The sequence below is a fragment of the Zalophus californianus genome, chromosome 6, assembly GCF_009762305.2.
Source record: "Zalophus californianus isolate mZalCal1 chromosome 6, mZalCal1.pri.v2, whole genome shotgun sequence".
Classification (NCBI taxonomy): Eukaryota; Metazoa; Chordata; class Mammalia; order Carnivora; family Otariidae; genus Zalophus; species Zalophus californianus.
In genome coordinates, this window is record NC_045600.1 from 83082141 (window position 1) to 83109440 (window position 27300).

The window sequence follows — 27300 nt, forward strand, 5'->3', positions numbered from 1 at the left end:
GATTTCCGCTGGGGTTACGATCTCAGGGTCGGGGGATCCAGCCCCCCCGCCCAAAATCGGGCTCCATGCTCAGTGGGGAGTCTGCTTAAGGATTCTCTCTCCCTCTCCCTCTGCCCCCCAGCCCCGCTTGCACATGTGTGCACACTCTTTCTCTCAAAGAAATCTTTTATTTATTTATTTTTAAGAATTTTTATTTATTTGACAGAGAGAGACACAGCGAGAGAGGGAACACAAGCAGGGGGAGTGGGAGAGGGAGAAGCAGGCTTCCCACGGAGCAGGGAGCCCGACGCGGGGCTCGATCCCAGGACCCTGGGATCATGACCTGAGCCGAAGGCAGACGCTTAACGACTGAGCCACCCAGGTGCCCCAAAATAAATCTTTTTATTTTATTTTATTTCTTTTAATTTATTTTTTATTTTTATTTTTTTTTAAGATTTTATCTATTTATTTGAGAGAGAGAGAATGAAAGACAGAGCACAAGAGGGAAGAGGGTCAGAGGGAGAAGCAGACTCCCCGCCCAGCAGGGAGCCCGATGTGGGACTCGATCCCGGGACTCCAGGATCATGACCTGAGCCGAAGGCAGTCGCTTAACCAACTGAGCCACCCAGGCGCCCCAATCTTTTTTTTTTTTTAAAGAATACAAAATTAATACAAAAGCAAACATTTAGAATTAAAAAAGCTGAAAAATAACTCAAAAATTATAAAATAACATTATTTTAAAATTACCAATAGCTTGAAACATATGAAACTGCCACATTTTTAGGTAAAAAAGTCACATATGGTTAACAAACAATTTCATGTTCAAACTAACACTTTCCACCGACATTTTTGGCTGTATCATTCTCCCCCACCCAACAGCTTTATTGAAATGTAATCCACATACCACATAGTTCACCCTTTAAAATGTATAATTTAGTGGCTCACAGAGGTATGCAACTACCACCACAGTCAACTCTGGAACTCTTTCATTAACCCAAAAAGAGGCCTCACATCCCTAACCTGTTACCAGCCAATGCCCCCAGCCCTAGGCAACCACTGAATCACCTTCTGTCTCTATGGATTTGCCCATTCTGCACATTTCATAATTATATAATACATGATCTTTGGTATCTGGGTTCTTTCACTTAACATTTTCAAGCTTCATCCACATTGCAGCACATGTCAGTACTTCAATCCTTTTTATTGCTAGGTAATAATGCACTGTATGGACAACACATTGTATTTATCCATTCATCAGTTGATGGACATTTGAGTTGCTTCTACTTTTCTTTTTTTTAAAGATTTTATCTATTTGACAGAGAGAGAGAGCACAGGCGGGGGTGAGGGGCAGAGGGAGAGGGAGAAGCAGGCTCTCCGCTAAACAGAGAGCCTGATGTGGGACTTGATCCCAGAACCCTGGGATCATGACCTGAGCTGAAGGCAGATGCCTAACGGAATGAACCACCCAGGCGCCCTGAGTTGTTTCTACTTTTTGACTTGACTATTATGAATAATGCTGCTGTGAACCTTTGTGTACAGGTTTTGTGTGAATGTGTTTCATTTCTCTTGGGTTTATATGGAGGAATGGAATTCCCAAGTCACATTATTAGTCAGGGCTCTCTTGAGATAAAGAACCAATAGGTCTGGGCGCCTGGGTGGCTCAGTTGGTTAAGCGACTGCCTTCGGCTCAGGTCACGATCCTGGAGTCCTGGGATCGAGTCCCGCATCAGGCTCCCTGCTCAGCAGGGAGTCTGCTTCTCCCTCTGACCCTCTTCCCTCTCGTGCTCTCTCTCTCTCATTCTCTCTCTCTCAAATAAACAAATAAAATCTTTAAAAAAAAAAAAAAAGAACCAATAGGTCTATCATCTATCTATCTATCTATCTATCTATCTATCTATCATCTATCTCATTGATTAACATACAGATAGATAAGATAGATCTAGCATAATTGGCTCATGTGATTAGGAAAGCTGACAAGTCCCCAGATATGCAGGATGAGCCAGCAAGCTGGGGACCCAGGACGGCCAATAGTATAGTTAGGCCCGAGAGCTGGCAGAAGAGCTAATGTTTCATTTCCAGTCTGAGGCAGGAGAAAGCCAACATTCCAGCCCAAAGGCAATCAGGAGTAATTCTCTCTTACTGGAGGGAGGGTGAGACTTCCTGTTCTATTCAGGCCTGTAGTTGATTGAATGAGGCCCACCTACTGAATGAGGGCAGTCTGCTTTTCTTAGTCTATTGACTTAAATGTTCAGCTCATCCAAAAACACCCTCATAGAAACACCCAGAACAATGTTTAACCAGATGTCTGGGTACCCTGTGGCCCAGTCAAATTGATACATAAAACCAGCCATCACAGTAACTCTATGCTGAACTTTTCCAGGAACTGCTAACTGTTTTCCAAGGCACCTGCATGTTATGTATGTTACCCTTCTGCAATGAATGATTCTGATTTCTCCACATCTTCATCAATTCTTGTTATTATTGGTCTTTTTAATTATAGTCATTCTAGTGGGTGTGGAGGGCTGCATATTCTTTGATGGCCTTTTCAAGCAATAATGATATTGCAATTGCACTTTCTCTAGAAAAAATAGAAAATGTCTTCTTCTAAATTAAGTAATCTCTACACCAGCATCAGACTTGAACTCACGACCCTGAGATCCACTAGAGGCACTAGGCTCCTCCGACTGAGCCAGCCAGGTGCCCTGAAAGTGTTTAATATACATTTTTTTATTGATCATTTTGGGAAGTGTCCCATTGCTACCTCTGTAACTTCCTCAGAGATGCCTGCTTGGGCGAGGCATCGCTCACTGATCTCAGTAAACATGGTTTCCCATGGTCCAGCCAGCCAGGGCCTTACTGTTCTGGTGCCAGCCACCATGCCAGGTTCGTGGAGGGCTTGTTGGCTCTGAAGCCCAGGTCAAAGTGAACAGGGTCTTGTTCAGAACTCTTCTGGGGGTTAACAATGGGATCTGAACACTGGATGAAGGCCAAGGCCACTTCACTGGAGGTTGAAGAACAGCCCCAGGACCACCTCTTCCAAGGCCGAGGGGTTCCCCCAGGCTGAAGCAGTGTTCCATGCCATCTATGCAAAGAAGGCCCTTTCAAAGTGAGGTGTCCTGAAGCTTAAACTGTAATATCTCACAGTAAATCAACCTCTGTTTTTACCAGGAGTTTGTGACAAGGCCCATTTCCTTGTATCTTCCCCAACTCCTGCAATTGTCATTTAAAAAGAAATCTCAGGGGCTCCGGGGTGGTTTAGTCAGTTAAGCATTGACTCTTGGTTTCAGCTCAGGTCATGATCTCAGGATCGGGAGATAGAGCCCTGAATGGGGCTCCGTGCTCATGGGGAAATGTGCTTCTCTCCCTCTCCCTCTCCTTCTGACCCTCCCCCTGTGTTCCCTCTCTCAAATAAATAAATAAACCTTTATTTATTTATTTTTTTTAATTTATTTTTTTTTTATTTGACAGAGAGAGAGGGAGAGTATAAGCAGGGGGAGCTGCAGGCAGAGGGAGAAACAGACTCACTGCTAGGCAGGGAGCCCAACGCGGGGCTCCGTCCCAGCACCCTGGTATCATGACCTGAGCCGAAGGCAGACACTTAGCCATCTGAGCCACCCAGGCACTGCAAATAAATAAGCCTTTAAAAGAAATCTCAGAGGCGCCTGGATGGCTCAGTTGGTTAAGCGTCTGACTTGATTTCGGTGTTGGTCGTGATCTCAGGGTTGTGAGATGGAGCCCTGCATCGAGCCCTGAGTGGGGAATCTGCACTCAGCAGGGAGTCAGAGATTCTCTCTGCCCCCGCCTGACCCCCCACACCCTGATGCCTGGAACTCTCTCTCTCAGATAAATAAATAAATCTCAGGAGTGCCTGGTTGGCTCAGCCAGTTAAGCGTAGGCCTTCGGCTCAGGTCATAATCCCAGGCTCCTAGGATCCAGCCCTGTGTCGGGCTCCCTGCTCACTGGGGAGTCTGCTTCTCCCTCTCCCTCTGCCTCCACCCCTGCTTGTGCTCTCTCACATGCTCTCTCTCTCAAATAAATAAAATCTTTAAAAAATAAATCTTAAAAAGAAAAAAACAAATCTTAGCCATTCTGATAGGAAAAGCTTGGAATCTCATTGTTTTATTTTGCATTTCTTTGACTATTGAGGTTGAACATTTCCCTGTATGATTATGAACATTTGCACGTGTGTGAATTTTCTACGCATGTACAGGGTCCAGCACAAAGAAGGTGCTTAATAAATAAATCTTGAGGGTCGCCTGGGTCGTTAAGCGTCTGCCTTCAGCTCAGGTCATGATCCCAGGGTCCTGGAATCGAGCCCCGCATCAGGCTCCCTGCTCCGCGGGAAGCCTGCTTCTCCCTCTCCCCCTCCCCCTGCTTGTGTTCCCTCTCTGGCTGCGTCTCTCTGTCAAATAAATACAATCTTAAAAAAAATAACATAAATCTTGAATAAATTTGCCCATTTTCCTTTGGAGTGTTGTGTCCAAGACTAACAGCTGTCCATTCAAATCTATTCTCTTTTTCTATATTGTATGGCAGCCTCCTTTGCAGTTAGGTGGGTCTTTGGGTCTAAAGCTTGTTCTGAGAATGTGAGCCACCAAAGTGCTATAAGCCACTTAAGGGTCTAACTCTTAAGCTAGCAGGTGAACCTCCTCCCCAGCCTTTCCCCCTATGTTTTTGCAAACCAGCATTGACCATGCAGATGAGGACAATGTATGGAAGTGGCAAGAAACAGGATGAAAGGAACCTGGGACCTTAAATGATTATGTTGAACAGATATGAATTCCAACTCTTATGTGAGAGAAATATGGATTTATAGCTCATTTGAGCCACTGCATTTTTGGGGTCTCAGTTACAGCAGTGTGTGCTATCCTAACCAATGTAAGCAACGATATTATTTGGTCAGAGGATTTATGGCCCAACCAGTGGACATTGGCAATTAGTCCTTAGGGATGACCAGCCTGTTCCCACAAAGATGAAGCACAGGAGAGTGGAGATCAGGAGATCAGGTTCAATGACACTGGCCTTTGAGATCACCCATTTATTTTCCTTGCTCTCCCCAAGCGCGGATGGATGATGGACTACATTTGCTTACATTGCCTTCAGATTGCCTTCTGAGAGTGAGCATGCACCAATCTATTGCCTAGACCCCTTGGCAGAGCTGTTCCTAGTTATTTAAGTTAATCAATACATTTTTTGGTTTTTAAGAATTAAAAAAAAAGGGGGGGGATACAGACAACAAGCTTTAGTGAACTGGTTAAAAACCAGAACATGCTCATCTAAGACACTTGGCTTATCCAGAACAAAGGTACTGGAGGCCATCAGAGGGCCAGAAGGCAGGCCAAACAGGGGGCATGCACTGAAGTTCAATTACTTTATTCCTAGGAGACCCCATGATTCCTCCTTCAGAGTACTTTTCATTGGTTCAGAAGTTCCAAATTAGGTAAAATGGTTTCCAAGCCTCCCAGAATTTGGAAAAAGTAAATCAGAAGAGAGAGGGCTACCTCATATTGGCACAAAGAGTGAGGGGGCACAGGTCCTATTCAGACTTAAGAACTGTGTAGTTGCTGGCGTCAGCATTGGGCACACGGTAGTCACACCGCAGTGAGCCTGAGCACCAGATGCTCACGTGACCCAGGTCCTCAGGAAATGTTAACTATATGTTTAGTTCGGTGTGTTGAAGCAGTGACATTCCTCAAATCTCTTAAGAGTTCTAACCAAGAGGGCGCCTGGGTGGCTCAGTTGGTTAAGCGACTGCCTTCGGCTCAGGTCATGATCCCGGAGTCCTGCATCGGGGGATCGAGTGGGATCGCTGTGGGATCGAGTCCCACATCGGACTCCCTGCTCAGCAGGGAGTCTGCTTCTCCCTCTGACCCTACCCCCTCTTGAGCTCTCCCTCTCTCACTCTCTCTCTCAAATAAATAAATAAAAATCTTTAAAATAAAAAAAAAGAGTTCTAACCAAGATAAATTCTGATGCATCAAAGGGTTAAATGTCAGCTCTCTGAAAGACTTAGCTATTCAGAAAGATTCTGGGCAACAGAGTTTATACTGCCCTTTCGAAATCCACTGGGCTGAGGGCAAACTGAGACCACTGAAGCCACTCTGCCCCAACAACCCTTGGATTTGAGCCCTCCACCCCCCATCTTCCTCAGACATTCCCAGGCAAGTGGCACCAGGACTTCAAGGGGATAAGGTGCAGAGCCACCCAGGGTCTTCCAGGACCCTTCACCTGGGAATTGGGAAGGGAGCCCTTCTCTCCTTCTCTGGTGGAAGGAACAGCCACAGGTGGGCCTGATTCAGGGTGGGGTCTGTGGTTGTGTGATGGTGGTGGAGGAGGTAAGACGTTCAGAATGCTCCGGGCTATTCTCCCATAGAGCTGCTCTTTGGGGGTCACCAGCTGGGTCTGGGGAAGCTTAGAAAACTCCCCATGTCTCCTGTGGAAGCTTAGAAAACTCCCCATGTCTCCTGTGGCTTTGACCCTCTGTGCCCCTGCTTCCTTTTTGCCTTAGGAGGCTGCTACAGCCTAATCCCCAGTCCAGGTCAGACCCAGAGATGCCACTCAGCATCCGGAGCCAGGCTTTCATTCTTTTTTTTTTTTTTAAAGATTTCATTTATTTGTCAGAGAGAGAGAGAGACAGAAAGAGCATAAGCAGGGGGAGCGGCAGGCAGAGGGAGAAGCAGGCTCCCCGCTGAGCAGGGAGCCCGATGTGGGACTCGATCCCAGGACCCTGGGATCATGACCTGAGCCGAAGGCAGACGCTTAACCGACTGAGCCACCCAGGCGTCCCCAGGCTTTCGTTCTTGGGCTTTGGGTCCCAAGACAAAGAAGTCCCACAGGGAGGAGAGCAGAGACACAGGCCCTGCAGGGCTGCTCACAGGAGCACAGTCCCCTTTTGGGAAAGAACTCTTACCTAAGAGGAAGGAAAGAGTTGGGGAGCCTTTCTCTCTGGAATCCTTGGCGCCCGTGGTGGCAGTTTTAAATTTTTTGAAGTAATCTCCAGGGGCGCCTGGGTGGCTCAGTTGGTTAAGCGACTGCCTTCAGCTCAGGTCATGATCTCAGGGTCCTGGGATCGAGCCCCACATCGGGCTCCCTGCTCAGTGGGAAGCCTGCCTCTCCCTCTGACCCTCCCCCTGCTTGTGTTCCCTCTCTCGCTGTCTGTCAATTATATAAATAAAATCTAAAAAAAAAATAAAATAAAATAAAGTAATCTCCACACCCAGCTTGGGTCTTGAACTCACAACCCTGAGATCAAGAGTCTTATGCTCTACCACCTGAGCCAGCCAGGTGCCCTGTGGTGGCAGTTTCAAAGAGGAAAGGGGAGCCAGCAAGTCTGAGGACCTGAAGCAAGGAAGAAATGGGAGCTTAGGAAGAGGCCGGGGGTGCGGGGAGGGGAGGCCTGGTGAGGAGGGAGACATCCAGCCCTCAACACCCAGGAAGTGGGCCTCAGGCATGTCCTCCCTCCACCTCCCCCTTCCTTCCACCTTTTAAACCCAGCCCCGGTGACTACCACCTGGGATTGGTATCTCCACGGCCGAGGCCTGGCACGGTTTGCCCCAGACACTTACCTGCAGGGTGACAAATGGGTGGGTCGTTTCGGTGAGGACTGAAATAGCCCAACGCCTGCCCCAGTCCTCAGGAGCCTCCGCAAAGGGGCCTTTCCCAGCACCATTTGCTACCACAGAGCAAATGCCCAGGCACATGGTTTCAAGACAGCCAGAGGCTCTGATTTCTCTAGAACAGACGCTGCCCTCCATACACCTTTTACATCTGAGTGGTTTGAATGAGCACTGTGAAGATGCTCGCGGGCAGCCATCACTGGCCACAGCTGCCTCCCAAACTGCATGGCTTCACAATCCAGTGGTCTCTGAGCAGCCAAATTTCCCCACGCCCTTGAGAAGGGTTTAGCAAGGAGCTAAGACAGTTAACTGATTCTGAGGAGTCTGGTGGCCATGGTAAGAAGACAAGTAGCACAAAATAGTGAGTGTAGGGATCGCAGACCCTGCAGTGGCAGCGAGCACAGAGGCTCCATGTTGGCGGGGGCCACAATGGACAGAGCAACAGCAACAGAGCAGAGCCCTCGTGTACCTAACATGTCTAACAGAGGTGCTGCCGACAGGGGAGGGGGATGGAAAAAATCACGAACTGACAGTTTTAAAATGAAAAACAAAACACCCCTGAAAAAATACATATGGGGCCAAATTTTCCTGGAAATACTAGGCTTTCATTTTCTGTCATCAGGTGGATTAAGTGGAATCAGGGCAAGAATAAAGTTGTATTTCCTGCACAGGGTTTCATGGCTGGGGTGGGGACAACCAAACAGAGGTGGTTTCCTCAGGCTGGCAGGGCTGGAGGATGCTCGAAGGCCCTGTTATGCCAGGTGTGGTCCACGGACTAGCAGCATGGCCATCACCTAGGACGTGTTAGAAATGCAGTCTCACGTCTCACCCTGGACCTGCTAAAACTCAATCTGCAATTCAAGATCCCAAGGTGACTCATGCATATTACACCTTTGAGAAACACTGCCTTAAGGGATGGTTCAGGTTTCAAATTCTTTTTTTTCCTTGCAGTTGAACTCCACACAGAATCTTCGCCTGGCAGTAGCAGCAGACCGGAGCTGGTTAACTGGGGCGGCCACGCCCCTGTTCTCCTCACTCACAGCAGCCTTGGAGGTCCATCTGAGAATCTCTAAAACTTGAAGTCAGCTAAAACCTGCTAATCTTGCCTCAGCATCTAGTTTGGCATTGATGGGATGTTTAAGATTTTTTAAAGCAATCTCTATACCCAAACACGGGGCTTGAGCTCAGGACCCCAAGATCAAGAGTCACCTGCTCTTCGGACGGAGCCAGCCAGGTGCCCCTAGGGAGATCTGTTTCTACTGACAGATGGCCTGCTGTGAGGGGCACAGGTGAGGGGTGTGGACTGCACCTGCAAGCCAGCAAGGCTCCATAGATGGAACACGCTGGCGGACACTAGGGCCAAAGCTGTGCATAAGAACCCAGCTCATTGCTCACAGTCCGTTGCCCTGCTTCCTGCCCAGCCCAACCTCAGGACTAGAGACACACAAGCAAGCCCTGGTGTGTCCCCAGAAGAGTCCTGGGTGCCTCAACAAACCCCTACACATAGACACTGGGATAGTAAGCCCACCACAGACCCTGCATTTCCAGGGCTGCTCGTATAGACCCACAATCTTAAAATTCACTTACCTAGGATCCCCAGAATTGACTCATGTGGCGAGGTGATCCTGGCCAATGGGACAGGCCTCACTGTGGTCCAGGGCAGACCTGCACTCTAAGGCCTGGGCTTCCAGGCTTCCTGAGGGACACTTCCTTTAGCAGGCAGGAGTCCTCTCCAGCCTTTTTTCTGTGTTCGGGGACTGCTTCCCTGCATTCCTAAGAACTGGGCTCTCTCACATGGGCGATGGACAAGTCTTCAGAAAGTGGGTAGAGCACGAGTCACAACTTGGGGACTGTCTAATGAGCTTGAAGCCTTCACTTTTGAGATTCAATTCCCATCCATCTATCCTCAGGGAAGGGAGGGTCAGGTGAGGAGGAACATTAAGGCGGTGAGCATTTCTCATTATGAAATGTTAGCTGTGTTTCTTTGGGGACTGGATTAAAAATGGGTGAAAGGGGAGTATGGTAGCATGTATGGGGACCGAGAAGACTAGAAGCCTCTGATCCAAAACTCAACATGCTTTTCAGGCAGGGGCATTAGCCTACCCACATCTGGACAAAGCTGTCCCAGTTGTCAGGTCTCCAGAGAGGTGGCCACTGCCAACCTTGGCAAGGCTCCAGCAGCAATGTCATTGGGGGCCTTGCTGAGTAATGAGAACTGGAGAGGACCCTTCCTAGTGGGCTTGTTGTGACCACAAGCCATAGTGGTGATGACAAGAGAGCATGGTAGGTTGGGGCTCTTGACACTGGTCTGTTCTGCGTGAGGCCTTGGTCAAATTTACCAGCAGCAGGGAAAACAAGACCCAGCATGTATGATAGTGCTACTGGAGACCGACAAAATGAAGAAAGGGCTGACCCTGTGACTGGGTGAGCAGCCGCTACTCAGGAGCCAGCCCACTCCGATCAAGGGTATGCAGGGTGAGCCAAGGCTCGGGAGGCCACACAGGCAGCATACTTGGGAACAGCACGAGCCCTGCCTGAAGGTGACGCAAGAGCCTATCAGTGTTTTCGCTCATCAGAGAAACACCAACTGCCAGTCTAGGCTGGGAACTTGATCTTTTACCAACTGATTGGAGAGCTAAGTTTTCAAAGCATGGATGTCTTTGGAATCACTGCAACATATTTCACTGTTTTCGTTCACTGTTACAAAATTACAGCCGTTACAAGCTAATTTTGAGAACACTGAATTCCGTTCACAGTATTTCTGCTGCCTTAACTGACCCACAGTGTACTCGAACTGCCAATACACACATCTGTGTACACACACCACAGTTTTAGAAATTGGGACCATAAAGTTGTACCTATTAGTTGGGGATTTGACACATTACACATTGCCAGGATCATCTCTGATCTGTGGTTTCTGGAGAAAGAACCTGTCAGTATTCAGATTACCACTTTAGAGCTTTCTGACGGTGGACCAGACCAAGCCATCCACACCTGAGTCTTAAGAGTCTAGGTCCTGAGTCATAATGAGTTCACAACCTGAGGGCCCTGGCCTCGAGCATGCCAGGGACTGGTCAGACCTCCTCTCTGATGGCTGAAGGCAAATTCCTAAGCCTGATTAAAAATGCCACTGAGGAAGTGCCCACAGAGCACTCCTCATCCCAGTGACAACCTGTCCTCTCTGACCACAGGAATGATGTTGGGGCTCTGTTTCCCCTTAACCCTGCCATATTCCTCCAAGAACCCTACTATGCCCCCAAGAGAGGCAGCTGCAAAGACCACAGACACCCTGATTTACATAAAATTATCTCACTCCATTTTATTTAAGATTTTTTTCTCCAGTTAGTAAAAGAAAGATGTGTCTCTCTTTATACATATGTACAAGTTCAGTTATAAAAATAGACAGCACATTCAAAGAGAAAAAAGGCTTGGCATTTTTCTGATTCCCTCTAAATAGCATCTGTACACAAGAGTCTGGGTTTGGGCATGGGAATCTTAATGATTTAAATTAAATGATTCCCCTACCACCCCTACTCCAAAAAAAAGTTTTAAAAATCAATCTGTCTAAACTCAATTCCGCGATTTTCAGGTGTGCAAATTAGAGGCTGGCCCGCCCAGAAGCACCTCCTCCACCAGGGACATCAGGCTGGGGGCAGGCAGAAACACCTCCCATGCAAACACCACCCCTTTGCCTCTCTGGGGGCGGGGAGCAAGCTGAGGCGGGTGGGGCCGGGGCCGGGCGGGTCGGTGCTGAGCTTTGCCCTTTCTCCATCCTCTCCGCCTCACTCCGGCTGTCCCTTCCTTTCTCAGTGCAATACAGACAGTGCATACAGCCAAGCAGGGGGCTGAAGGGCAGGGGTGGGGAGACTGTGCATTCAGGAAGGGCAAGGGGAGTCTGCAAGAGGGGCAGTGAGGATGTCCTGCTGATTGAGATGGCTCCTGGTCTCTTTACTGGCTTCTGGGAGTCCCGGGGTGGAAGCTGCTGCTACGGTTGCTGGTGGGACCTGAAGGTTCTCTGGCGTGAACCATGCAGGACAGGGGAGGAAACGCTGGGAAAACAAGTGCCTCCGGGCATGCCTCCTCTGGCCTCTGTCACCCTCATGAGCCACTCACTAACCTTTTCACGCTCACTGTTCTCTTCGGTGCTGACACTCTAGCAAATGGAGCCTGGAGACCCGGGGAGCTGCCCAAAGACCGAGGATGCCAGATACAGGATTTCCTTCCTTCCTAGCCCGACAGGAAATCACAGCCCTAAGAGGTTCCCACTGTGGAAGGTTCTTCACAGCACCTGCAGAGCCTCTGCAAGGGACATGGCCAGAGCTCAAGTGGAATAGGGATGGAGACTGTGTGCCTGAGCATCTACAGGGGGTCTATGTCAGGCCCTTCCCCAGTGCGAGGTTTAAGATGTGGCTGTAGAGTTCACTAGAGATGCTGCAAGGCCGATCTCTGTCCTTGGGCCTTCTTCCTCACAGGCCCCCCCAGAGCACCCCTCTTGAGACACAGGTGAGAAAAGTGCTCACACCGACCACCTGCCTGTCCTTCCCTTGCTGCAACCGGTCATGTCCGCCCTCTGACCTGGGATGTAAGATGCTGCACTGGGCAAGCCATCCAAAGACCATATGTGGGCCAGGACTCTGGCCCCTGGTTTGGTTGAAGGAAGCCAGAGGGTCCAGGCGGTTACCGTCCTCCAGAGGGGTTGGTGCCTTTGCCCTGTTTCCGGACCAGGGAGTCTGGGGCTAGGCTGCTGGTCAAGTGGAGGCTCTTGGGAGTCCCAGGAACATTATTTCCTTTGCTCAAAGGGGAACTCAAGGGAGAAGAGGCGCTTGAAGGTCCAAAGTCAGCAAGGCCAGCAGGCCGAACAAGAGACGTCTGAAGAGGACTGCTGGCAGAGATTCCTGTGGGGATGGAGAAAGAGACAAGAAGAGTATAGGCACCAGGCCTGTCTGAGCTGCCCCGGCGCCTGACCTTGCTTGCTGCAGTCTGGGCTGGAGGTGAGGCTGTAGGAAACCCCTCCCACTCCTTGCCAACCTCTTCGTAGCACCTTTGTTTGCTCTCCTGTCAACTGTCTTTTCTGTAAGAGGGATGTGTTTTTCAGGGAAGAACAACACCTACTCAGCCTCTCCACATCACCTCATCCACAAGGAGTAAGATGTCACCTCGATGCTCAAGGGCAGAGCACACGTCACACAACGTGGGGAAGCCAACGCTGCAGGATGGTGTGTAACTTCTTAGGCACTAATGTATTTTCTTACGTATTCCCTCTTGCTTCTTGGGACACCACTTGTGATTAGCTGCTCCTAATCACTCCTCCTTCACTTCACAAGATGTCCTCTATTCCCCAAACTCTGCTGCTTCAAGGACCCAGTTCAAATTGCTCATCCTCAGTGATGGCTCCCTGGGTGACAAGTCTTTCTTCCCTGTATGAGCCAAATCCACTTACAACCTCATAACACACTGTCTAATATGCTTCAATTGTTTCTTGCGGAGTGGTTTGACTATCCCGAAAAAGCATATTAAGTGCTTGGTGTACACACAACTGTCTCTTCCCATCCACCATGGAGCTGCAGGGGATCTCTGAATCAGTCCTTTCCCTGGTTTGCCCATTCCCAGTCACCAAGCATTGCTGATTTTTCTCGTGACACTCTGCCTCCTTCACCCCTCCCGCCCCTTCTCAGACCAGATCTCCAGGAGAAAGCCTGATGGGTGTTGTGGCTCCACCCGTCTGTGGGTGAGACCCAGCCCCGGCAGCCTGGACTGCTGGTATGACTTGTTTTCCAAGGATGTGAGGAGCTGACAAAAGGTTAAGAAATGCTGGACTAAGCTATTATACTTCATATTCATTGAATGAACAAACCAACAAGAGCCGAGATTCCTGCCGCAGGAGGAAGGGGAAGGGGGCTGACACCTACTCAGCACCTTCTATCCAATAATGGGCAACAACATCTGCTACAACAACACTTTCAGCTACACACCAAGCCCAGGCTATGAGTGTGGAGGCCAGTGAGCGGCGCCCCCCTCCCTACCCTTCGAAGCTGTCCTACAGGCTATGCTTAGCCTCCTCCTCCACATGCGCTGCTCACCACAGCCACCTCCTTTCTCTAGCTTTCCAGAGCCCCTCATCACACACCTGAGAAGCTCTTGTCCATTAGGTCCTGCCATGTCTCTCCACTCCTGACTCCTACTGCTCCTCTTGAGCTCAGCCTGACCGACCTGCTCGGTGACCCCAGATATGCCCCTTCCTTTGTCATCCTTCTCCGTCTGAGTTACAACCTGGCAACTTCATCTCCAGGTCCATGGCTTCCCCCTTCTTCCGAGCTATAGCTACAATTAAGGCCTCCCCATTTTTGTCACTCAGTACACGCATGCTGTCGTGTGTTGCTGTTAAACATATTCCACAGATGGCTCCCTCTTCTCACTTCTACTACACACTCCAGAGCGGGGGCCGTGTGTTATACTCTCATGCACACAGCTTGGGTGACGGCAAATGCTGACTATTCTAGCCTGGATTACTGAAACAGAATTCCTGAAATGCGCATCTTGGAGGGAGCTTCCTGGGCCCAGGGGGTGCCCTACCTGCTCTCCGGTCACAACACTCCACAGACCCTCCAGACTGTCCCTCGCCAGAACAGAGCCTGCAGCGCACCCCTGCCCCCAGGGGCCTCCGCACCTTTAGACACATTGTACCCGTATGCAGCATAGGCGGCTGCCGAGGCTGCCGCGGCCCCTGCTTTGGCTCCTGCCATTGCGGCAGCACTGCCTGCTGTGGACTTCCGGCTCCGGCCTTTCCCTGCTCCTTTGGCTGTGCTTCCTGAACCTTTGGGGCGGCCTCGGCTTCGAGCTGAGTGACCACGTCCTACGGCTGGCATTTCCTGAATGGAAATTCCTGTGGGAACAAATGGGCCAAGAGGGAGAAAGAGTCAATCTCTTGACATGTTAACAGAATCTTCCCCGGACAGGCAGGGCTGGCTCTTGGCGTGTTTCAGGACTCCCAGGGAGGGCTCCGTCCCCATTTGAATGGCTGGGCCAAGGAGTCACAGAGTTAAGAATTCTGGACAGCTAAAACAGCCTGACTCCTTAAGCTGCTTCTCATTCTAAAAGAGTGGTTCCACTACTCCTGAATTTCTTCTTTAAACGAGTTTCATTACTAAATGAACCCCCGGGGTGTGCGGCCTGTGATTCACCTGCACGCTTCAATGTGCTCCTGCCTTGGAGAGTCAACTTTTACTCCCAAGTTTTAGAGCTAGAGCTCCTCAAGAAATCACACTATGGGCCCCACAGAACAAGTGAGGAAAGGCCCAGAGAAGCAAACTCTAATTAAAAACTAGCAAAAATAAAGGTGGAATATGAAAGATAAGGCTGACTAGAAAACAAAGAAGCCTGAAATCTTTATAAAGTTCTTTCTCCCTTTCACTTGACAGGGCTACTGAAAGAATAAGCCTATCAGTTCTTTTTCCTCCGCTCCACTCTTCTTTACAGACAGTAGAAAATGCCGTGATCTTAGGAGGAGTTGGGACTTCAGCACGAAACCCCTGCTTCTCCTGAGGCGCTGGACCAGGCCCAAGCTGTATGAGACTGCAGCACCACTCACCATTCACAGTGTCTGAAACGGAGCCTGTTATGGAGGCAGGAGAGTTGGTGGCCCGAGACTGGGGGGCTGAGGAGGCCGGGTCGTCCACGATGACCAGCATATCACTGCTGCTCTCGTCGGGGGGGATGGAGCCGGTGTGCAGCTCACTGCTGATGGAGATCTGGAGGAGGAAGGGTCGTGATCACCACCATTCTGGGCACCCACAGCCCATGGCCCTCATACCCATGTGAGGACGTGCTTCTCAGACCTCATCACTATTTTTCTCTCCTGCCTGGCTTCATTCCTGAGGGTGAAATTCCCTACTTTGCCTCCAGAGAAGCCAGCCTGTCCTCATTTCCTTTTCTTCTTATGGATTCCGTGTGCAGCCCCGTTCCCCAAGGCAGGAGAACTCCAGGGGAAGCCAAGGCTACCAGGTCAGGACACAGTCCCCACCGCCAGGATGAAGGCCTCTAAAAGGAGCCTCACCTCACTGAAAGGGCTGGGCATGGCCGAGTCCACGCTAACGAAGGAGTCGTCCCCGTCAGCAGAGAGGTTGGAGTTATCAGCCGAGGGAACGAATGGGATCACTAGGTTCACGCCCTCCTTTCTCCTTTTCCCATCCAATTCATCTTCCTTTTTCTTCTGGGAACACACAAATCAAGAAATTTGGAAAAAGCATGAAGACAGGCACTAAAAGAAAAGTGGGCTTGGAAAAGAAGGTGATGACAGAAATCTGACTCTCTGTAGACTTCCACGTTTCACCCCCCCAATTAGCATACTTTTAAGGAAGGAAAAAACTCCTAAGCAAGGAGGGAAGGAACAGCTTAAGAAGAATTTATATCTATTCTACCCCAGCGATACAGAGCTGCGAGGCAGGCGAGTCACACCGAATCAGGGCTGCACAAAGCCTGACCCATGAGGGGCATGTCCGAGCTGCAGCGCTCGTAGGGGTGGAACTGATTCAGTCCTACAAGAGGGAGGCCCAGTGCCTTTAGTGTATTTTCTGCACATCTGTTTTCACTCTGCCTTTTTAAATATGCGTGAGGAGAACAAAAGTTCTTATCATACTCAAGAAATAATGGGTTGCTTTTGTCATTATTTTCTCGGTTTACATGTAAATGCTTATGGGTTGAGCTACATTAAGCAGGTCTAGAACCAAGTTTAGTAGAGCTCTGTCACAGATTAGGGACCTGAAATCGCAGAATATGCTTGGAAAATTCTGGGAATCACATCCACTCACTGCATCTAACTGCATTTGTATCCACCCCTCTATCACGGTTAATGTCTTTGTGTAGTTTATACTACCACTGGATGTTTATCTGAAATTTCTTTACTCAGAGCAGGGATGGCTTCTGATGCAAACTCAGTAAACCCTACAATATCCTGTATGAGAAAAACACCTTTTGTGGTTCAAAGACTTCACTGCTGTAGTTTGGATTAATTCCCCTCCCACCAACCCCCATCCCAAACTGCATTTGTAATTTTGTGGCTGAGGGTCATTTGTTTGTTAATGTAGTGTGCCTTTAACTTTAGACAACTTTTTATTTTGATGTCCTGTTGGCTCAGTAATGCTCAGGATAGCAACTGTTTTGCCAAATAAATTTACTGAACTTGGGCTAAAATAAATATCAAACAAACAAAAAACAAAAAAACCCCACCACCTTTTCTTCTTTGATGTTGTTTCTGAATATTAAAGTTATTTTAATTCCAAATAGTAGTTAAGTAATGGGTTAGAGATTTGAGGGTGGAGTCACAGTTCCTGAATTTTTCAACTCTGATATAGTGAATCCCAGGGCATCCTTCGGGTTAGAGATAGTTCTGCTTAGCAGAAGGTACAAACGAGGGTATGGATTTTATAAAAGGAAGAGCTGGTATATCTACTGGAAGATGATCAAATAATACAGACAAGTTCCTAGGCTGCTGACCATCAAGGTCATACGGCCAAAGGGACAAGGCACATGAGGCCCAATACAAGCTAGGATAAGGGGAAGAAGTCAACCTCCACTTACGACAGAATCAGTATCAACATGTGGTCAGACCATATGCTTCAGACAAACCAAACAGTCCAGGGAAATGAAGCATGGATAACTGCTGGGCTTGAGGACCCAGAGCTATCAACATGCCTGAAGCTCATGGTAGCTATCTTGTTCAAGACCAGGGGCCCAACGAGGGCCGATAAAGATGGGAAGGGCAGCAAAACCCAAAGGTAAGCCAAACCCACCAGAAAAAATTAGGAAGTACTTTCTGAAAGGTAGTAAAGTGGTTCTGAACCAACAACGCTTTGGTGTTCAGTCTGGGAACCCGGTCAGCACCAATGGGCCGACTCCTGAAACAAGAATAAATCCTAAAGGCCTCACTTCAATTTACTTGTCAATAAAGACCAGAATAAGGATCACTGAAATAAAACTCTGGTAGAAAGAGCAAGACAGGAAGAAATGTAAGGGGAATTACACCCCACTTCGCAGCTGGCCAGGTAGGGTCAAGCAGGAAATGTCCAAGGGAGACAAAAAAACAGCTCAAATCTTTGACATAAATTAGAGAAAAAGAGATGAACAGATTGGTCAGTGATTTCTTTTTCCAACAACAGATGACACGGAATGGAACACTAGCAGAATTAAAGTAGGATGGATATAATGACCTCTTAGGCCCTAAGATTCTACGTAATCTGATAATGTAAATGTAAGATCCATCTTATCCACATTTAGCTTTATGCTTTGCAACAGCCCCGACAAATGATTTCCATAATTACATGTGACCAGGCAAGGTAGGTCTGTGTGGGGACTACTGGTCTACCAAGGACAGATTTCTCCTGATCAAATGTCATTCAGCACAGAACTGTTACTTACCACATACAGCTGGAGCTGGATACCAACCAGTAACCAAGATGATAAGCCATGTACCCAAAGCCTTTCTCGTAAGCGCCCCCTGTCCTCTACCGGTCCCTGCTGCCCACCCAAAGCTTGAGATACCTTCTCTGCATACTTTTCCCGCTTGCGCTTGCGCTCTTTGACTCGGTTGGTTTCCTCCTGCTGCCGTTTCTCTTCTTGCCGCAGTCTCACTATCAAGAAAATTAAAAAGATCTTAAGATCTGATGAAGTACCTGTGGTAATCATAATTCTCATTCTCTGAAATTAAGGTGACCACACCCTCTGATATTTACGTTCTAGGGTAGGACGTCTGTCTAGGGCAGATTAACTGGTTTTTTAACATGGAGTGGGAACCAAGTTCTTGGATTTTTAACAGTTTTGGGGTTCAAACCATCATTCAGTTTAACCGTCATGGGCCATTCCTTGCCCTTCTTTTTATTTTTTTTAAAGCTTTTTATGTACTTGACACACACGGAGAGAGGGAGAGGGCAAGCACAAGCAGGGGGAAGCAGCGGAGTGAGAGGGAGAGGCAGGCTCTCTGCTGAGCAGGGAGCCCAAAGTGGGGCTTGATCCAGGACCCTGGGATCATAACCTGAGCTGAAGGCAGCCGCTTAACCGACTGAGTCACCCAGGCACCCTCTTTCTCTCTCTTTTCAGCCTTTTAATATCTCCGCGTTGCAAAGATCAAGTATGGTTGTAGAGTCCTGAAAGGGTTTTAGAAGGCAGTGGCAAGTGTGAGCAATGTAAGAAAGGAGCTTCATCATACTTCCTGATGTGAGGCTGACATCCTCAGGGGCTCACAAGGTAATTCTGAAACCAACTGTTCTCAAAAGCCAGCAGTACATGGGAGAAGTGCTACAGCAGTGTGTTTCTCCAACTTCTCCATAAAAACATTTCTTTGGGCAGAACAGAGTAAATTCATTACTGCTGAGAAGTCTAGGGATACAGCCTCCCTGATGCAAATTTATTCAAAGTCATAGTACTTTTAAAATATGTGAGTTTTGCCTTCTACTCCATAACACATTCTTTTTTTGTTTATTTTTTTAAAGATTTTATTTATTTATTTGACAGAGAGAGACAGCGAGAGGGAACACAAGTAGGGGGAGTGGGAGAGGGAGAAGCAGGCTTCCCGCCAAGCAGGGAGCCCAATGTGGGGCTCGATCCCAGGACCCTGGGATCACGACCTGAGCTGAAGGCAGACGCTTAACGACTGAGCCACTCAGGCGCCCCTTCATAACACATTCTTATTTGGATTTTAATATAAGTTATTTTTTATTTTTATTTTTTTTAAAGATTTTATTTATTTATTCATGAGAGACAGAGAGAGAGAGAGACAGAGGCAGAGGGAGAAGCAGGCTCCCCGCTGAGCAGGGAGCCCAATGCGGAACTCGATCCCAGGACCCTGGGATCATGACCTGAGCTGAAGGCAGATGCTTAACCGACTGAGCCACCCAGGTATCCCTAATATAAGTTATTAACATAAAAAATGCTTCTACCCAAATACAATCTTTGGCTTTGCTTACCCTTGGCACACAGCCAAGAAGTCCTACCATTTTCGGATGGGTGAGGCCAGAGAAACATCTTTTATAGGGAGGAGAGGGCTTTAGTAGGAGGTTTAGAGTACGTACATTTCTTCTCCAGCTCTTCATCATCTAGAAGAAGACTAACCACCTCTTTGGGTTTTAAGGTATCTGGTTTGAAGTTCCCACCAGAAATCACCATCCGCTGAATCTATACCAGAGCAGATCAAAACATCACCACCAGGCACCCATTCCCTTATGGATAATATCCAGAAACAAGACAACATCTTTCTCAGTCTGCTCTTCTGGCACTTGGATTCCCTATTTCTTCTCATTCATCTCACTGGCTCATTCAGATTATTTATCCAACAGAAAGAACAATGAGAACTTCTCTAGTTTGGGACTGCTAATTGATAGCTAGAAGATCCAATAATACGGAAATCAAGATTAAAAAACCTCAACCCCCCAAATAATCATTTCTTTGGAAACTAGCAAATTTGGCATACAACTTAGATGCTGTCAAATTGAGAGTACTAGGATGAGAGCTCAAATGTCATTCCTTATTCCCCTGAATGGTAACGTATGTGAAACAGGAGGGCCATGACTGGTGTCACCCCCCCCATGAACAACGGCCCAATCTAGCCTGTAGATACCATTCAGATAGACAAGGAGTGAGGAATGAACAGCCAGGGCAGTACAGGGCTTGATTTTATTTTCTATTCAGAAGAACTTTTCGCCCCTTCCTGACCCACAGAAGGCAAGAGTCTTAGCCCAGTAAATGTGGTTGTACTTTCCAGCTTCTCCACCACTACAGTACTTCCTTTGCCTGCTGCTTACCTCACTCTTCTCCTTGGCTCGCTGTAGAATGCGTTCTTCAATGGTGCCTTTACAGATGAGCCGGTACACAGTAACCTGCTTTGTCTGCCCCAAGCGGTGGGCTCTGTCCATGGCCTGCTGGTCCACAGTGGGGTTCCAGTCGCTATCATAAAAAATCACCTGCATGGGCAGGACAAGAATACAGCAAAGACTGAGGCACTCTTACGGCAAGACCAGGAATTCTGAGAGCAATCTAGCCACTTGTCATTTTCAGTAGTCTGATGCAGGATTTTTTCCCAGGATATTAAGATGAGCAGACATCCACTCATAAAACCAAGCCATTCCTTCACTTGTCTTGGGCAAAATAGATATACTCTAGCTTTTTTTTTTTTTTTTTTCAGGATTTTCATTTAAAAAGAGGGAACAGCAATAATATTAATAGTTAATTAATACTTAGTGCTATCTGCTAGTCACTGTTCTAGTTGCTTTATGTGTATTAACTCACTTAAATCCCATAATTACTATGATTTAGGTACTATTGAGACTCCCATTTTATAGATGAGGAAACTGAGACACATAGGAATTACAGAATTTATCCAAGATCACAGAGCCTAAGTACGTGGTAGACCTATGAGGTGGGGGATATGAAAGCCTTCTCTCTCTCTCTCTTTTTTTTAAGTTTTCATGTATTTATTTAAGCAATCTCTACCCTCAACGTGGAGCTCGAACTCACGACCCCAAGATCAAGAGTTGCATGCTCTTTCAACTGAGCCCGCCAGGCATCCCTGAAAGCCTTCTCTTTAACACTAAGTCTACCATGGTAAGGGATAGGCATAGCTTTCCTGGGCATTCTCTGGCTCATATTTCCTATCTCTTGAATTCGGCAAAGAAACATTTAAGGGTTCCCTGGAAGCTACTTTTAGTTTGCTAAACAACAAACATAAACAACAACAGAATGTCCTCTTCTCTCTTCCACCCCACAAGTGATCCTACAGCCAACAGACTCCTGGGACCTCAGTCCTGAGGCTACTATTGAATATAGGCGATGTCCTGAAAGAAATCCAGTTCCAAATGGTCCTCATGCGTCCTCATCTATATTCAAGCAAGTCACCAATTCCAGCCACTGCTTCTTCAGAAATGAACCTCTCCCTTTTTATAGTCCTACTGTCCCTATCCTGGACTGCGATCTCATCACCTACACCTGGCTCACTGCCACTGTCAGACCAGCAGGATTTCTAGAGCTCAGTCTCTCTCTTCTTTAGTCTACTTTGGTTACCACTGTAGGCCACTCTATTTCCCTGCCAGTTATGCGGTAACACATCAAATCCAAACTGCCCTCAATAATCAGGCCCTGCTATACTGAGCCCAATTCATTTCTATTCTTTTCTAAAATAAACATGCCCCTTCCTTTTTGTTAGAGAGGTCTCTTCAGTGCTCCTCACTCATGATTATTTGCACCACTTTTTGCTCAAGCTCTTTTTCTGACCTGTAGTCCCTCAATTCTTCTCTATTGGTCCTTTAAGGTTTGATTCAAGCTTCCCACTTTCGAGAAGGCCTCCCTGATTTCTCCTGCCTATAACAATGTCCCTTTTCCCTATTCCTCGTGGATTCCTACTAGAAATAATAATAATAAAATCTGTTCAGCACTTACAATGTATCTGGCACTAGTGTGCATACATATCTCACTAAATTTTCACAAAAACCTTGTGTGTTTTCTTCATCTTATCAATCAGGAAGAGACTGGCCTGAGTTCATGGTCCTAACAGTCTCCCTCCACAACCTGCACTATTAACAATACCTTGTAAGCATTGCCTATCCTGGTCCAGTTCTCACTTAATCACTATCTCCTATGGGTATCTTCAATTATTTTCACATCTTCAATTATTTCATGTGTATTATTTTAAAAATCTCCCTATCTGGTCATATTGTAGGACAGACAGCATCCATCTGTGCAAAGTAGAATTCCACAAATACTAGTCGATTAATACTAGAATCTGTAAGGAAACTGATCAACACTAGACCAAGCCTAAAAATGTAAACTCAGTGATTCACTCTGAAGTAATTTATTTATTCTCTCATTTAAAATTGGACACAATTTTAAGAATTCAGACTCTGAGTGAAGATGGACAAAAGACATCGACATTTTCAACACTCTTGCCTACAACAGTAAAATCCCCACTGGCTCTTTCTGATGCTGCTCCTTTTGTCTTGCTTTTATGCAAGGTATAATCCCGCAAATTTCTGCATCAGTCAGAATCCTTGGGGAGAAAATTACTAACTGCCTACCAAAGAAAAGAAAATCATTGCGAAAATTTACTGCTAATCCACAGTGTCCACAGACCTAGGATTCTGAAGTACACAATGTTGCCATTTGTAGAGGAGCAGAGCAAACCTGAGGACGGGATATTTTGGAGATTCAATAGGATATGCAAAATTCTAGAAAATCTACTTTAAACTTTCAGAGAGAACAAGGATGGGAAGACAGAGTTAATGAAAAGGAGGCCTTTGATTGGACTGGGGAGAAACACTACTTGCCCAACACACCTAAAATGACTATTACTGGAAAATGACAGCTGATGTCTCATCTAAAAGACAGTACCTTTAGCTAGTTACCTGAGCCTGAGGCAGTGGTACAGCAGGAATTCATAATGGGAAGTTCTACATTATGAATCATTTCACTGGTGCTTCCTTAACACTTACATTTTTTCCTGGAAGTCTCAGTGGCAACCAGACCTGATTCAACTTAGGTTTTTTGAGCTCATAAAAGGTAAAAAAATTAAAGTTAAGGAGACAGGCTGGCAATTTAACTTCAAAACAACTCCTACATTTAGTGGCTAATTATCATTTAAATGGGTTAAAAGAGGTGAGAAATTTGGGAGGACTAGAAAAAAATAAGATTCTATTAAGAAAAATATTTACCAGGAAAAAGAGTGTGAAGTATGTAGAAGCTAGTAAGTTAACACAAGAATGGGAGAACTAAAAACCAGGCCAGATAGATGGTTATTATCTAACCTGACAATGAAATGAACACTGAATCAATCAGGACTTGAACTGGGGGCAGTGAGGAGGGGTGCTGGGGGAGACAAGGAAAGAGATGACACCTAGATTTGGTAATCAGGTTTATGGAGCTCAGTGAGACATTCTAGAGAAAAACAAATAACAATTAAAGGATAAGAACAACTAATTTAGCCAGTAAAGATAAAAGCAAATCAATGGATGGCCACAAAGCATGGCCCAGCAATGACTAAGGGGAAATATATTAATAGACAGCACCTTCATGAAGTTGTACACACCAAGCTAGACAGGCATGAGGGGAGGAGGGAGGTGAGACCTGAGAAGGGGTGGAGGCACTGGTTTTACAGGTCACTGAGAGGGAGTTTCAGGGGATGAGGGAATGAAATAGAAAATAGGAAAATTTTGAGACGAACAACTGGAAAAAGTTGGACAAACACTTGGAGGGTGAAACTCTCACCCAAGAGAATAGGTGGGAGCTCAGCACCTCGGGAGGGCTGAAAGCTGTCTGTCCCATCTTGTCTCATAGGACATATAGGAATTCTCACATTGCCACCAAGAGAACAAAGCTCCTCCGTCTCTCTCTACATGTGAGCATTTAAAACAGGTCTGACACAGGAACAAAACAAACAATGCAGTTTATAACAACCATTCACCTAAAGACAGACAAATGCAAAGAGTTCCCTACTTTAGGAAAAATATACAAAGAACAAAACAGTAAGGGGCCATTAATCACATGCTAAAATCATGTTTTTACTAACAGAGTGGGCCAGAGTCCCACTGTTTACAAAATACATGTTTATCGACATTAAATTTTTCCTGACATTTTAGGCTGCTAACTTCTTCCTTGTCCATAAATGGTTCTGGGGAATCTTCCAAAGCTAAATAAATCTCAGGACAAAGGAAGAATGCCAGGCAAGCAGTTAAGCCTATTGTTTTTCTAAACACACACACACACACACACACACTTTGACTACACATAAAGCATAACCTAGAAATTCATTTCAACCTTGAGGAACGTTTTACCGAGAAGTACTCCAGGAGGTTCTAATTTACAAGTAAGTCCCCAAGCCTTCCCCTCAAAATTAAATGTATATTACTTTGGAAATGGAAACTCAGAATATTCAGAGCCTTTTCTCTCTAGTCCCTAGGATGAAAAGGGAATCCCTACTTTTTTTTTTTGAATTTGACAGAGAGAGACACAGTGAGAGAGGGAACACAAGCAGGGGGAGTGGGAGAGGGAGAAGCAGGCTTCCCACCAAGCAGGGAGCCCTATGCGGGGCTCCATCCCAGGACCCTGGGATCATGACCTGAGCAGAAGGCAGACGCTTAACCTACTGAGCCACCCAGGCGCCCCGGGAATTCCTACTTCCACTCCTCTAGCCATGGGTTTGGCCTACTTTGGTTCTTTGTGGTTGGCAGAGCTCCTAACCTCCACAGGGCAAATTATGTGAACACTGGAAGCATAAAGCAGATCTCCTCGCTCAAATCTGCTTTTTCTTTTTCTTGACTATGCAAATAAATGACTAGGAGAACTATTCCTTAAAAAATAAAAGAGATTTATTTATTTATTTATTTATTTATTTATTTATTTATTTATTTGAGAAAGAGAGCACGTGTGAGCTGAGGGAGGGGCAGAGGGAGAGAGAGACACAAGCACACCCCGCCCCCGACCACTGAGCAGACCCTGAGATCATGACCTGAGCCAAAATCAAGTTTAACTGACCGAGCCACCCAGGCGCCCCAAGAACTGTTCCTTAAAACCATAGACCAAACCTGAGATAGGCAGGCTGAGATGCATTTTAATGACATGAACTTATGCTTTCTGAACTCCAGACCCTGCTGCCTGGCTGACCTTGCCCCTTAGTGTTTGCTAAGAATCTTAAACTGAATACATCCCAAATCAAACTCTCGATTTCTCCTCTCAAACCCGTTCCTCCCAGTATCTTCCCCTTAATTGCTAACTGATGTCTCCATCATTCAGGTTGCCTTGGTCAAACACCTTGGAGTTTTCTCTGACACCTCCCACATCCAATGTAGCAGCAAACTCTACTGCCTGTGCCTCCAAAATACATGGAAATTCCTATTATTTCTCCCCACCTCCACTGCTTCAACCCTCGTCCAAGTCACCATCACCTTGTGTCTAACTCCTAACTGAACTTCCTGCTTCTTTCTCCTTGTAGATCTTCCCACCCTACTCCCCAAAAGCCAGAGGGACTCATTTAAAACCCAAGCCAAATCAAGTCACCGCTCTGTTCAAATTCTTCCAGTGGCCTCCCATCTCAAGTCTTGCAGCCCATGAAGCCTTCCCCGATCTGCTTCACAACACTTGTCTGACAGCCTTTCCCCATCATCCGTTCTGTTCCACCTACAAAGGGCTGCTCGCTATGGCCTGATCACGCCAAGCATGTTCTCGCCGCAGGGCTTTGCACTTATGTCTTCTGCCTGGAATGCTCTTCTTTCTGCCAGATATATGCTTGGCTTGCTTCCTCACTTTCTTCAGATCTTGGCTCAAGTGTCACCTTATCAGAGAAGCTACATCAGCGCATATAAAACCACCACCCCCGATCATGAATAGGGTCTTGAAGAAGAAAAAGAACTTTACCAGGTGGAAGAGGTACTGAGCAAAGAGTTCGTGCAGCAGTGTAATACAATATGGTATGTTCAGGCACAAAAAGTCAATCATTATTGAACATAAATTTTGGGAAGGGGAAAGTAAGTCTGGCAGTTAGACTGGAAAGGATGCAGGCCACAAAATGAAGGGCCTTGTATGCTATGTAAAGGAGCTTATCCTTTGTCTTCTAAGATGATGGAGATTCCCTGAGAGTTTTAGGCAAAGGGAGTGGCATGGTTAATAAAGAAGGGTATAAATAAACCAAGAGAATAAACATGGGGCTGGGAGCTGAGACTGGAGTCCAAAAGATTCACTAGGATAAAGTGGTTTCTCCTGTACTCACACTGAGAGTATGACGAAGTTAGGACTGTATGGAATGCTTAAAAAACACAGCTGAGAATGAAGGAGTAAAGAGAAAGCCAAATTTCTGCTATCTGATGTGACACCAAGTGAGCCACCACCTCGGAGAACCCACAAGAACACACCTACCACCAATGACAGCCTTCCCTTAAGACGACCGAAGGTGATGATGCATGCTAGCTCTAGCATCTACCCAGCTAGGCTTCCAGCAGTTGTCAGGCCATGGAGCCTTGTCCAAACCTGGTTAACTGGCTGATGAGTTTTATATGCCAAGGAAGGTAGAGCTGAGTCCTGTGCTGATATTCTACTTAAGGATGTTACAGAATCTGCTTTTCTTTCTTGATGTCAGGCAGCTCTACAGTACAGTAGTTAATAAGGAGAGAGAGTAGACACAGCCTAGGGGTGGAGACTAGGAAACATGGGCTCTAGTTCTAGCTCTGCAGCTTGTGAGTCTATTCATGCCTCTTCTCCCTTCTACATCATTTCTCCATAAATCTCCAGGGTCTGCACCCTCCTCCCATTTCTGGGAGTATTTAGAACAGTATCAGACACATAGCTGGCATTCACTAAATATTTGTTGAATGAATGTGTAAGAAACTTATTCACAGAGAATGGACAGAAAATCCAGATGGAAAGCTAAAACGTACTAGTTCCAATACATTTCTCTGTATTTCACAGAGAAACACCACAACAGCCACATAAAATGACATTTTTAGAGTCATATTTGCTACAAAACAATTTCCCACTTGTGCATTTTTATGTCTCAAGGTTACTGAAATTGTTATTAAATGTATTTGAACACTGGAAATAATTTTGAGATTCAAAAAGGAATGCTCTTTTCCATTTCAGTCAACTGAAGTATTCTTCCAGGGAGACTAGGTATGAAAGGATAAATCATTTTGATACAATGTCTTCATTTTTTTAAATTCCCAATTTCGTTGCTCTCCAA

At 46.7% G+C, this 27300-nt stretch overlaps 1 protein-coding gene across 3 annotated transcripts in view; it reads right to left on the reverse strand.

The window, feature by feature from the left end:
• Positions 1–10902: 10902 nt before the first annotated feature.
• INO80 (INO80 complex ATPase subunit) overlaps positions 10903–27300 on the reverse strand; it is a 132099-nt gene continuing 115701 nt past the window's right edge. For 2 of the 3 annotated variants that reach the window (XM_027570069.2, XM_027570070.2), the window contains 7 exons: positions 20387–20545; positions 19658–19760; positions 18132–18220; positions 15649–15804; positions 15184–15343; positions 14263–14478; positions 10903–12490 (listed from right to left, as the gene is read on the reverse strand). In XM_027570069.2, the coding sequence (XP_027425870.1) occupies positions 12273–12490; positions 14263–14478; positions 15184–15343; positions 15649–15804; positions 18132–18220; positions 19658–19760; positions 20387–20545 (1101 nt within the window). In that variant the 3' untranslated portion in view covers positions 10903–12272. The remainder of the gene's footprint in view (positions 12491–14262; positions 14479–15183; positions 15344–15648; positions 15805–18131; positions 18221–19657; positions 19761–20386; positions 20546–27300) is intronic. The other variant, XM_027570068.2, reaches the window with a different exon arrangement.